The sequence below is a fragment of the Canis lupus genome, chromosome 12, assembly GCF_003254725.2.
Source record: "Canis lupus dingo isolate Sandy chromosome 12, ASM325472v2, whole genome shotgun sequence".
Taxonomy (NCBI): Eukaryota; Metazoa; Chordata; class Mammalia; order Carnivora; family Canidae; genus Canis; species Canis lupus.
In genome coordinates, this window is record NC_064254.1 from 68,870,549 (window position 1) to 68,883,541 (window position 12,993).

At 40.0% G+C, this 12,993-nt stretch overlaps 1 protein-coding gene across 3 annotated transcripts in view; it reads right to left on the reverse strand.

Moving 5' to 3' along the window:
* The window catches only part of LAMA4 (laminin subunit alpha 4), a 142,899-nt gene that overhangs the window by 42,666 nt on the left and 87,240 nt on the right, over positions 1-12,993 (reverse strand). For all 3 annotated transcript variants that reach the window (XM_049092473.1, XM_025444841.3, XM_049092474.1), the window contains exons 13-15: positions 7,817-7,965; positions 3,903-4,044; positions 3,091-3,187 (exon numbers count right to left, since the gene is read on the reverse strand). In XM_049092473.1, coding sequence (XP_048948430.1) covers positions 3,091-3,187; positions 3,903-4,044; positions 7,817-7,965 — 388 coding nt within the window. The remainder of the gene's footprint in view (positions 1-3,090; positions 3,188-3,902; positions 4,045-7,816; positions 7,966-12,993) is intronic.

Sequence of the window (12,993 nt, forward strand, 5' to 3'; positions counted from 1 at the left end):
TACTGATTAAACTTATTATATAGGTACATGTAGGCCTACCAGATTTTCTATTTGTTCTTATATCAGGCTTGATAGTTTTTTTCTTACAAAAATGTTCTTGAAAGTGCGCTTGTAACATTAGTCTCAAAATGGGTCATTGTGGAGCAAATCCAGACAAGTCGTGATGTAATATCTTGTTTTTTGAACTGAAAGATGAACTTTCCAAGAATTCTTGGTTCATGCTTGGTTTATTTCCAAAGCATCAGGAAACTTACGCATTTTTACAACAGAGAAATAATTTCTTCACTTCCTATTGTATTCTTCTCTTTCTCTCCAAAAGGCTTGTAGATATATACTCTCCCGTGGCGTATTTTCTCATTTCTATTATACAGTCTTCGTGCACTTGATTTCTTGTTCAGTTGTCTTTCCCAACTTGTGTTTAGTGGCTATAAAATGAGGGGTGCTGAGTTGACTCTGTCACCAAGTACAATGTAAACAAAGTACAAGCATTTCTTTCTTGTCGCCTCTGGGTAGTGCCAAACATTTCCCAGAATTCAAGGAGGGACTTAAACATACTTTGTTCTTTATTACACCCTGTCTTCCTCTTGTACTTTCAATTTTTGAATATCATAATACAAACAACTTTTTCAACTCTTCCTTTTGGGTTTTGTAGTTTCAAAAAATGCTGACTGATACTGAGAAAGAATATATTTAAATATATTTGGAGCCCTTGATAAAAATAGGTGAAAAAAATTCTTTTTGGGGCTGGGTGTTTATAAGAAAAAAAGTGTGTCATAAAAAGTCTTCTGTCCTATTTAAAAAACGTATTGTTTTACATGAACATTTTCATTTTACAGATGAATTCAGTAGGAGATTCCTTTAAATAGAAGCTTCCTGAGTTTATTATAGATTGCTAACTATTTGATATAGATAATGAAGAAAAGGAAATCTGGGATATCAAGATTACTGATCATTGAAAGTCATCTGGAAACGAATTAACAGTAATTTGAAATTATAATGTAACTCAGGAGATAAATATAGTTTAATCTGAAAATCTGAATTTATATCACACACATATATTATCTAAAGGGAGCCAAGTTCTGATCCACACAGTTCTAACTTCCCATCGGCGTCCCTTTGGCAAATAAATACGTGAAAAAAATTTAACCAAACAAGATCATGAAATAGATGCCCAGATCTGTAAAATATTCAGAGATTAATGTAGAGAGATTTTATCTGTGCTTAAAATATAGAACTTTGAAGAGAGATTATGACCAGAAAAGAAAAACTGTTTTCATGAGATTCAATAGCTCAATAATGACAAAGTTGTATTGCAAATTATCAAGGAGAATAAAATGTTTCAGTCACTGTGTCATGAAGACCCACATATTCTGGTCTTTACATCACAAACAAAGCAATACATGGATATGGCAACATTTACTTAAAAATATTTTACTTTTAAGAGTACACTTATGGGACGCCTGGGTGGCTTAGCGGTTGAGCATCTGCCTTTGGCTCAGGGCATTATCCTGGAGTCTCGGGATCGAGTCCTGCATCGGGCTCCCTGCAGGGAGTCTGCTTCTCCCTCTGTCTATCTCTCTGCCTCTCTCTCAGCCAAGCACGGCTGGTTGGCTCAGATAAATGTCTTTCAACATTTATTTATTCTCAAGAATAAATAAATAAAATCTAAAAAAAAAAGGGTACACTTATGAGCACTGAGCAACAGAATTATTGAATCATTATATTGTAACACCTGAAACTAATATAAAACTGTATGTCAGTCGTACTTTAATAAAAATATATATTTTACTCTTAATATTCTAAATCGTTGCTGCTAATATTCTAATTCTTTTGTAAGGAGTATGTTCAAGAGTAGATTTATATAATGAATTAACCAGAACATTTTTATTGCCTTTATTTACTCAGCAAACAGAAAATAATAGTTACTTTATAAATATCCTGCATATGAAAAACCAATGCATTTTCCCCCTCTTTATATATAGAGCGCTCTTTGTAAAAACAAAAAAAAAGAAAATGCATGGCTAGAATTGAGATCAATTGCTTTCATAAAATTACATGACATTTTCTGTTTCAAATTTGGTCTTTGTTTTTAGGTGATGTCAGAAGTTACCTATATAATAGATTTCCAACCTCATTAGTCAATGCACACCCATCCTCCGGCACGAGTTCATCAGCTTAGAGATGAGTAATGTTTAGTGAAATTCTCACTCAATGCAGTTGTTTTCAGAAGTAGCTCACAAGAGTCAAAGTTGACTAAAATGATTTTGCTTTTATTTTTTCTCACTTGGGTGTGCTTGCTCTCACAGATGAACATTAGCCCTTGGAAATGGTTCTTCCCGGGTGGTCGTTCGGCTTGGCGTAAATGCAGTAAAATTGTAGAACACAAACTACAGGGCAGTGCCAAGATCCACATGGCTCGGTGGTATCTTGTCCTTCTGACACTCCCTGTGCTGACTCATTACTTCATGTAAAAATTTAAAGGGCCTTCTGAATTGTCCAAGAAAGACAAAATTATGCACAATATAGTTTTAATGCTAAGTGTATTTTATGGCATTATCTCCTTGAAATTTGGTATTTATGGTAAATTTCTATTAACCAGCCTATTTGATTAGCCAGAGCATCCACTACTACATGTTCATGTACATGGAAGGTTTTTTTGTTTTTTCCTAAACCACAATTTATTTTATAATATCCAATCTTCAGGGCACCTGGGTGGCTCAGCTGGTTGAGTGTCCAACTCTTGGTTTCTCTCAGTCCTGATCTTGGAATTGTGAGATCAGCCCCGTGTCGGGCTCTGCAGTTCGGTGTGGAGTCTGCTTGCCCCCCTCTCTCTACTCTCCCCCCTGCTCTCTCTTTCACTCTCTCTTGACTAGAAATTTCAAATCTTAAAAAAATCATAATAACATATCCAATCTTCACTTTTCCAATACCTCGAATCTCAGCAGGAACTCTTAATGTATTATTCAGTTAAAAGATCATCTGCTCTTTAATCCTAGAATTTTGAAATCTCTGTCCATATGCAGAAGTGGTGTATGAAAAGAGAGAAGCAACTATAAATCAGAAGGAAGGTAGGAAAGGGAAGATAGTTACTAGGATCTGTCTTTGCTTGCAGCTCTCTGGCTTGATTGAGGAGGTTCTCGCTCTCATCCTTATGGTAAATGATTTGAGTATCAATCCCACTCACAGCCTGCAAAGGAATTGTGTGGAAAGAGTAAGAACGACAGCAGAAGAAATCCACTTTTCATGGATTGAAAATTTAAATGGCACCGTTTATCTGCTAAACATCACGCAAAATTCACACAATTTCATTTCCGTAGCTCAAAATCAAGGTCAAGTGGGAACACAAGAAAATAAAGTCCAGGACATTTTCAAGATAAATGTTTTTCAAGGAAAATTCAGTGCATCTAGAACGGTGTCTGGCCAAGGCCCCAGCAAAGTGCTTGTCAAATAGACGCCACTCAATAAATAGGTTTTTGAGTTGAAAAAAATGAATGTATGCATAAAGCGTCTTCTGTCCCAGCACAGGCTATTCTTAAATATGTCTTATTCAGAGACTGTGGTTTAAAAAAGCTGTCAAAGGAACTGGCATTTGCTGACAGGAGGATGGCACATAGTAACACAAATAAAATGGTCTTTTCTTAGTTCTCTTGCCCTTTCTGCCATTTGTATTACATTGGAAGCTCAAGTGGTTACACGAGAAAACAGAAAAGTCATAAGCTGGGAAAAGGCAACATGTAAAGTGAACTTTAAAACACGAGAACACTCAGGGCGGGGGAGCGCGGCTGGCTGGCTCAGTCACTGGAGCATATGACTCTGGATCTCAGGGGTGTGAGTTCGAGACTCACACTGGGTGCAGAGATTTATTTAAAAAATATCATAAAAACAAGTAAGGGAATGCTCACATCATAAATTCGGTCAGTGATGTTCAGAGCCCATGCTGCCGTTTCATTGGCTTCATTGACGTAATTGGCGATGTTTTCGTAGACGTTTGAAGCATCCAAAGCCTTCTGTACCAGCCCATTCATATCTGAACTGTGCAGATTCCTGTTAAAGAACAAATTTGCCGTTATTTCTCTTTCTTACTTTTTTTTAGGGGAAATGAGGCCATTTATATGGTTTGATCTGAATACTTCTGGGACCACAGGGACCTCCTTCCTGTTATTCAAAATCACCTGTCTCAGCAAGTCTTCCTGGGCTGCCTTTCCTAGGAGCACATCTTTTGCTCTTCTTTGCCTTGGTGCCCCCAGGACTTTACCCCATACTGGCTCCATGGAAGCTGTTAGCCCCGCTGAGGCCACAGGAAAAGGGAAGGATGATTTCAAAACAGCCCTCTGCACCTCTTCAAGCACCCAAATCGGCATTGTTATTTCCTTTCCATAAAAGAAACTGAGGCTCCCAGAGCAGGTGCACAGCCTCAACATGGTGTCAGGTATTAGTTGGTTTTATTCTATTCATTCAACCTTTGGTTCACTTTATGAAACATCATATTTTCCCTTAAGAAGGGGAATGATATGGGACACCTGGGTGGCTCAGCGGTTGAGCACCTGCCTTCGGCTCAGGGTGTGATCCCGGGGTCCTGGGATCGAGTCCCACAACGGGCTCCCTGCAGGGAGGCTGCTTCTCCCTCTGTCTGTGTCTCTGCCTCTTTCTCTCTCATGAATAAATAAAATTTTTAAAAAATAAAAAAAAAGAAGGAGAATGCTATATACTGAACATCTAGGTGCAGACACCAGCCTAGCCTTGTCCTGCATGATATGTCTTTAGTTTTTACCACACCCGTGAAGTAGACATTGTTATTCCCTTTTCATAGAGGGAACCAGGGCTCTTGTGATGGTTTGTCTCTCTCCTGCGGCCCAGCTGCTTCCTTAAAGGGTGAAGCCCTACTCATGCCCATTTCCGCCTTTGCTCTATCCACCGTGTTCTCTGCCTTTACCCCTCTGCGGCCTCGGTAAGGTTCATCTAATAGTAATGGTACCCATCCTGCGGTGGGCCCTCTCACATGGTGGATCTCACATGCCTCAGGGGATTGATGTGAGGTTCAACAGGGATAAAATATCTGAAATGCTTGGTACCGTGCCTGTCATCCAATAAACATCAGGGTTTATTATTGTGCCTAAACTATTTCCTGAACCGTAATTTCAAATTCTAAGTGTATTCATAGAATAATTCACTTTATCGACAAATGCTTCTTCCTAGTATAAACATCTCTTCATTTCTGCAGCTCATCCTGAATCCTTTGTCTTAATTTTACTCAGTTTTGAATCCACCATTCCAAACATTGATGACTACTATCACCTGATTCATCAGGAACTTCTAGAAGATTCTCTGTGACCCAGGATGTGACATTGCAGATCCCACGCTGGCTCATCTCTTCCAACTGTCCTGACCTATGGAGCTCAATTGAGTCTCAGCTTCCTGCACCCAGCTTCAGCCCCTGCGTGCTCTCTCAGGCTCAGAACGACTTCTCTGAATCCCCTTGGCTACTTCCTTCTCTTTTGTCCAAGCTCATCATCATCGGGCTCCTTTGCGAGAGGGCTGGTTTATCCATTAGGCATAATAGGGCCCCATAAGATTTTTTTTTCATTTTTTTTAAATCAGAAGAACAATGAGGATACTAATAATGATTACATTAATCTTTATAACAATGCTGTCATGACGTATAATTTAATTTTTTTTTTTTTTTTAATGGAGGAAAGGGCCCACAGACGCAAAGGTACCTAGGGCCCAGGAAAGCCATAATGCAACTCTGCCTTGCAGAGGTAATTCTAATCCAAATAATTGCTATTTTTTCCTACCCACAATCCCTTGTCCTTAGAAATGGCACAGATAATAAAATTTAAGGAAGTTTTGGGATCCCTGGGTGGCGCAGCGGTTTGGCGCCTGCCTTTGGCCCAGGGCGCGATCCTAGAGACCCGGGATCGAATCCCACGTCGGGCTCCCGGTGCATGGAGCCTGCTTCTGCCTCGGCCTGTGTCTCTGCCTCTCTCTCTCTCTCTGTGACTATCATGAATAAATAAATAAAAAATCTTAAAAAATTTAAGGAAGTTTTAAAAGAAAGGGATATAAGGAGTAAAATGTTACAAGTATTCATTAATATTTTAAAATTTTGCTGGCTAGTGTTAAGATACTAGGAAGAGCTTGAAACAGTCTGTAATACTCTGCTTTCATTACTAGACACAAAACAGGTATTGCATCAATACACAAAATGAAAATGTGCTTTTGAAATGGAAGTTTCTTGATGAATTATGTTTATCTCTGTTTTATGCACGCGAAGCAAATCGTTGGGTCAACAAATGATGAAGAATATTTACATCTTGAGGGCAAGACATCTATTAAATTTGGAGGTTTCCCTGAATATATCCAGGCTAAAATATCCTAAATGCAAAAGGCGCTCAGGGTGATTGATATTTCTGATCATTTTTCCAGGTGAAGCATGGGCAACTTTCTTGGAATCACGCTATAAACACTGTTGCAGGGTGTCATTTAGTGAAGGTATGTGTTGGGATCCCAGTCAACAGGACATAGTCACTAAAATGACAAAAGAACAATCAAGAGAACCATAGGAGGCATCTCAGAAACAATATTATATTAATATAGCATATTGTGCAAATAGTATACTATCTAAGCTCCATTTTATTGGCTTGATCAGAAGCACATTTCTTGGAAGCATGACACTATAACGCCATCCTGGACACCAAGATTTTACATAACATCTGTTTCTCTGTGTCTGTCTGCCTACATCTCTCCCCTCTTTCTTTCAATTCTCAGAAGATTTGGAGGGATATTTGAAAATTTTGACAATCAGGAATAAAAAAGTAGTTTAAGTTTGAAAGAGAGTTGTTATTGGTTTTTATTTTATTCATGACCTTTACTGATCTCATTTCTAATTGCCAGATTTGTAGTCATTCTCTGTAATTATCTCATTATTTACCTATCATTTCAAGGTCATGAATTCAATTCCAATCTTTCAGTACATTTCAATTAACATTAATTGAGTGCCCAAAGGGTGTGCGACTCTCTTCTGGATGCTGTGAGGAAAATTGCCAATTGATTTTCTCTTAATCAGGTGTTGAAATCAAACATTTCCTGCTGGGCAACTGTAGAGCGTCTAGAGTATTTACCAGAAGTCAGTTGTATTGCCAACTTCCAAGGCTTTACCTAAGACCCTTGGGTGTGGAAACCTAATGGTGTCTGTGAAATAAATATGTGATGGGGGTAGAATTAGACTTGTAGAGGGATCTGATTTACTTGGTAATTTTTTTTAAAAGTCTTATTTATTTATTATTTGAGACAGAGAGAGACAGAGAGACAGAGAAAGAGAGAGGAGGGGCCACGGGAGAGGGGGAGAGAGAATCTCAAGCAGATTCTATGCTGTACATGGAGCCCCACGCGGACTTAATCTCATGACCCTGAGCCAAAATCAAGAGTCAGCCGCTTAACCAAGTGAGCCACCCTGACGCCCCTTACTTGATAGTATTTTGTGCAGCAGTTATGCCCTTAACCAAATGTCTTAGGTCTCACTTTATTAATAACTATGGAGCAGAACCACCCCTCAGAACACAGGTCTCTAATTTGACAGATTTTTTTTTTTAGACCAAGAAACTCTTCCCAAAGTAATTGCAATAAACAATGATTGGCTGGTTCTCAGTTCTCAGAGTGGCTTGGTTCCAACCAAGCGCCCTCCAAATGAGCACACAAACATACCCCAAAACCTAACCCATTAACCAGTATCCCTGTAACTCTGGCATGTGGAATTGAAGAAAAATGAGTTATTCAGCCTATACCGATATTTGCATTTCTAAAACCAGGATATTACCTGCTCAATTCATCAGCCTCTTGTTGAAGGTTCTGTGCATGGTCAACAGCTTCTTGGACTAAATCATGACGAAGGTTGCTGAGATTGGCTAGTTTGCCTTGTAGTTCATTTTTGGCTCCGTCTATTTCCGCATAAATCCCCGAAGCATTCTAAAGAGAATATTTTAAAAAGTGAATTGAATATAGAAGGTCTTAAAATCTTTCCCCCAGGGAGCTCTTTTCTTCCTTTTTATGAGGTTCAGTAAATTTCAGGCCAGGTCTACCTTGAGTCTGAAATACTTTAAGTAGACTTTTATCTATTTCTCTTGCATCTTCAACAAAGATTGCTACTGATTGCTTCCCTAGCTTTCAGACACTCTCTGCCTTCTCCCATGTGAAAAGAAAACAAAATGAAGCTAAACAGAAAACCTCCATTACCCATACCTCTCCCCAATGTTGTTACCTTACTTTTCTATTCCCTCCGCAGCAATATGTAGACAAAAAAGTGTTTATGTTAGCTGTCTCTATTCCCTCACTTTTTAATTTGCTCTTGAACCCACCCCAGTCTAGTTTTTACTTCACTACTCCAACAAAACAGAAATTCAAGTGAATGATATCTAAGTTACTAAATCTAACGAGCGTCATTCGTTGCTCCCAGTCACCCAAAGAGTGACTCTGATCATTGTCGCCATTCTTAAGCCAATCATATTTCCTTCCTCCATCGCCATCTGATTCTCAACAGATCACTTTTTCTTTTTTATTTAGAAGACATCAACTTCCTGCAGCAGGGATCATTTTTTCTGTCCTCCTGATGTTTCTTCTCTATGAGGCGAGCTCAAATAGTTAAACCTCAGACCTCTCCACCCCTCTCCTCACTCTGCTCCTGAGAGGGGGACTGGTTTATTTGATTGGTAAGTTTTGGGGGGATAACTGTAGGCTCTGTTCAATTCTACCTCTGCCTCTTGGTAGCAAGCTCCAGCAGAAAGCCTGAGCTCTCCTGTGTTTGTCCCCAGTGAAAGCTGTTCTGTGCAGAAGCCCCACATGAGCCTGCAGTACTGCCTGTCTGAGTGGGCAGCTCTGTCTAATTCTAGGTCTGAGTATTAGCAACCCCACTTGGCTAAGAGACCTAAAGCCACACCCTCGACTGCATTGGAAACGAAGGTGATGTTCTTAGACTTTACATTTACTGTTTTATTTATTTTTCAACTTGTTTAGAACTTGGGAGCCGAAAGGGGGTACTCTTGTCCTCACAGACTCCAACACCAACAAAGAAGAATTGCAAACATCTCTTTGCCACCATCCTCCGGTCCCTCCCTCACCCAGAAACCCCTATACACTTATTTATAGCTGCATCTTTATGTACATTTTCTTCATACTTTCAAAGGAAAAGTGTTCCTTTTCCATATAAGGTACACTGTCCTGTTCTCTGTTCTTCTGGCTCCTTAGCTACTGGCTCCTCTCAGATGTAAACATGCCCCAGTTAACCTCTCCCACTAAAAACAAACAAGCAAAACCTACTCCTTGACTCTAACTGCCCCTCCAGCTTACTTTCTTTGTTGATGCAGTGCATTCCACAGAAATGGTTCTTGCCAAGGTCCCCAGTGTCAGACACCATATTGCCAGACCCATTTGACACTTTCCTGTCTGTATTTGCTGGATTTATCTCTGGTCTGTGACAGTGTTGGTCGCTGCCTTTACCTTAAAACTCTCTTTCCTAGCTTCTGTGACACTGCTGTCTCCTGGTTCTCCTGTTTCACTGTCTAGGAAGGAGACTTTAAAAGTTGGTGCTGCTCGGTCTTGACTCAGCCCTTTCCTTTCTGAATACTCTAACCCCTGTCTCCCAGCCCAGACTGTCAATCTTCCAACCCACTGTACACCATCCTACAGGAATGGTGATCTTTCTGTTAAGCAAATCTGATCGTGTTATTTTCTCTCTCAAAATCAGCCAATTGCTGTACAGGAACAAATTGGATTACTCTAGTGGCTTCATCAACTGATCCCTCCTCTCTCACCAATCTCATCATTTCTCACCCCCTCCACCCCATTACCTACCATGTGCAAACTTTGCTAACTGATGTTTTAATGCTCCATGATTTTTTCTGACCTCTGTGTTTTCTCAAATAATATTTTCTCTGTCCATGATACTTTGTTTCCTTTTTTCTCTGACTCACGTGGAAAAGTACTACTCATCCTCCCAATTTCAGCTCAAATATCACTTTCTTTATGAAACCATCCCTAATTTCTCCAGGATGGGTTCAGTGTTGCCATATATTTCTATTGTCCCTGTACCACACTACTATAATCATTTTACCTGAATATTCCACCCACCAGACTACATAGTTGTAGAAGTCAAGATTTGTGTCTAATTTATTTTTGTATTTCCAGAATGTAGCACAATCCCTAGAACAGAGGGTTTATTTCTATGGAGACAGTATTAAGTGTTTAGCTGTTTGGTAGGTCATCTGGGGAACAATACTTTGAAAAAAAAATATATTTAGTTATAAAAACAAGAAAAATACTACTGGACATTCCACCTTTACTCATTGATTCATTCAACAAATATTCATCATATGCCCACTATGTGCCAGGCACTCTTTTAGGGGATAGCATGCATAGCTATGAATGAAGTCTCTGCTCTCCAGGAATTTACAGTCTAGTGGGAATGTGTAGATGATAAACAACTGACCAAATAATTAAACAAGTTAATTTCAGGGAGTAAAGAGTATTTTGAATAAAATACAATAGGCGAGATGGATTGGACAGTGATTGAGGGTAAGAACCCCATTTGAATTGAATGTTCACAAGGACAACAGCCATTTGACGATCTGGAGACAGCAAGTGCAAAGGTCCAGAGTTAAGGAAAAGTACGGGTGTGTTTGAAAAACACAGCAGAGTTGGCGGGTAACAGGGGAATGGGCTGGAGGGCAATGAGTTGGGGAGAGATACATGGAATGCGGTAGAGAGTTGGGCCAGAGCTGGGGCACTTAGGGTCTCACAAGCCATGGTAAAATGAGCTTGTTTCTTACTCTGTCACTGGAAGTTTTATGAAAGAGAAATAATGTGATCTGATTATGTATTTAAGGGATTGTTTTGCTACTGCATAGAGAATGAGTCTTGAGGGGCAAGATTGGAGGCAAATGAACCAGTAGGAGGCTCCTTTGGCAGTTCCTGCTGGAGAAGAGGTGGTTTGGACTGCAGAGCAGCAACAGAGAACGGAGTGGTCAGAAATCAGGACTCATTTTGGAGAGAAGCTCAAGAGGTCTTACTGAAATGGGAAGGAGGGGAAAGGAGAAATCAATGACTCCAGAGTTTTGATTTGAGCAAACGGGGTTGTGCCACTTACTGAGGTGGGGAAGACTAGGGAAGGACCAGGTTTTATTCAGAATATGTTAAGTTTGATGTGTCTATTACACATCAAAGTGATAGATAAAATTATGATTCTGCTATATATCACATTAAGTTCTTGAAAACTTCAAGTAAGCATTTGGATATATGAGTTTGGAACTCAGTGGAAGTATGAAGGTTGGAGGTATGAATTATGAGACCATGCATATAATCGTTCTTTAAAACCATGGGATTCAACAGGATCAACTAGGGAGAAATTAAAAGTACCAAAGAGGGCCCAGGACTGAGAACTGAGCCATTCATTATCAAGAGCAGGGATGGACAGAGCTCTGTGCCAAAAATGGCTCAAGGCCTGTTTTTATATAGCTCCTAGCCAAGAATATTATTTATATTTTTAAAGAGTTGTAAAAAAATAAAAACAAACAAACAAACAAAAAACAAAAAAGATTAAGGGATTGTGGTTATACGTGGCCTGCAGAGTCTAAGATATTTACTACATAGAGGATGTGTTGAGGTGAAGCTAGCAGAAGAGTCTGGGAAAAAATGGCCAATGAAGTGGGAGGAGGACCAGATGAATGGGGTCCTGGAGGAGCCAGGATGAAAGCTCAGAGTGTTTAAAAAAGGAGGAAAGGTTAACTGGCAGGAAGGGTAAGAATGCTGAGGAGGGAGAAACAACCACAGTTTTGGCTATGTTGAGTTCTCCGATGACCTGGGTAACAGTCTTGGTGGAGGGGCGTGAAGTCCCATTTGGAGTGGGTTGTATACAGCAGACAGTGGGGTCTGGGAGGTGGAGATGACAATGGTAAATGACTCTCTAGGTGTTTTCCTGTGAAGCTGAGCAGAGTAGAGTAATGGGGCAGAGATTAGAAGGGATGTAGGCAAGGTCTTTCCTCTTTTAAAGGATAGGAAATGCTTAGAGCATGTTTACATTTTGGTAGGAATGGTCCAGTACAGAGTGAGAACTGGATGAACAGAAGAAAGAGGGAAAACTTTTGGGAGTGAAACTCTGTGACCATTTTTGAGCTGAGGAACAATGGGATTCAGAGCACAGGTGGAGAGATGGGACTTCGCCAGGAGACGAGACACTTCATTAATTATAATAGGAAGGAAGAGTGAAGTAGGAATACAGATGTTGGTGGGCTAGTGGACCCGGGCAGGAAAGATTAGGGAAGTCGTCTTCTCTTTGTTCCTATTTTTCAGTGAAGCACAAAGTAAATTCACCAGCCAGACTAACAGAAGAGGAGGTGGGTTTTTCATTATGTTGGCTTCTCTGGTATGGCCATGATGCTGGGGCTACTTGGGTTTACTGGGATATGAGGATGAATCAGTAGGGGAAGTGGTGGGTGTACAAGTTAAAGGTGTTTGCAAATAATGATTATACGGTAGTCTCGTCTTATCTTTGGGGGACACGTTCTAAGACCTTTAGAGGGTACCGAATCCTAGATGTACTATGGTTTTCCCATGCATACCAACCTATAATAAAATTTAATTTGTAAATTAGGCTCAGTAAGAGATTAACCACAATAACGAATAATAAAATTGAAGGCTTATAGCAACGTATTGTAATAAAAGTTACGCGATCCCTCTCAAAACATGTTATTGTACTCGCTCTTCTTGTGATTATGTGAGGTGATTATGTGCCTACATGATGAGATGAAGTGAGGTGCCTGATGCAGGCAGGTTGTGACATAGTGTTAGGCTACAAGTCACCTAGAGAGGATAGGTCAGAAGCAGGATCATCTGCTTCTAGACGGAGGTTGACTGTGGGTAACTGAAACCGTAGAAAGCAAAACCATGGAGAAGGAGGGACCACTGAAACGATAATTTTAGGTGCTTAAGGAGGGAGAGAGGATA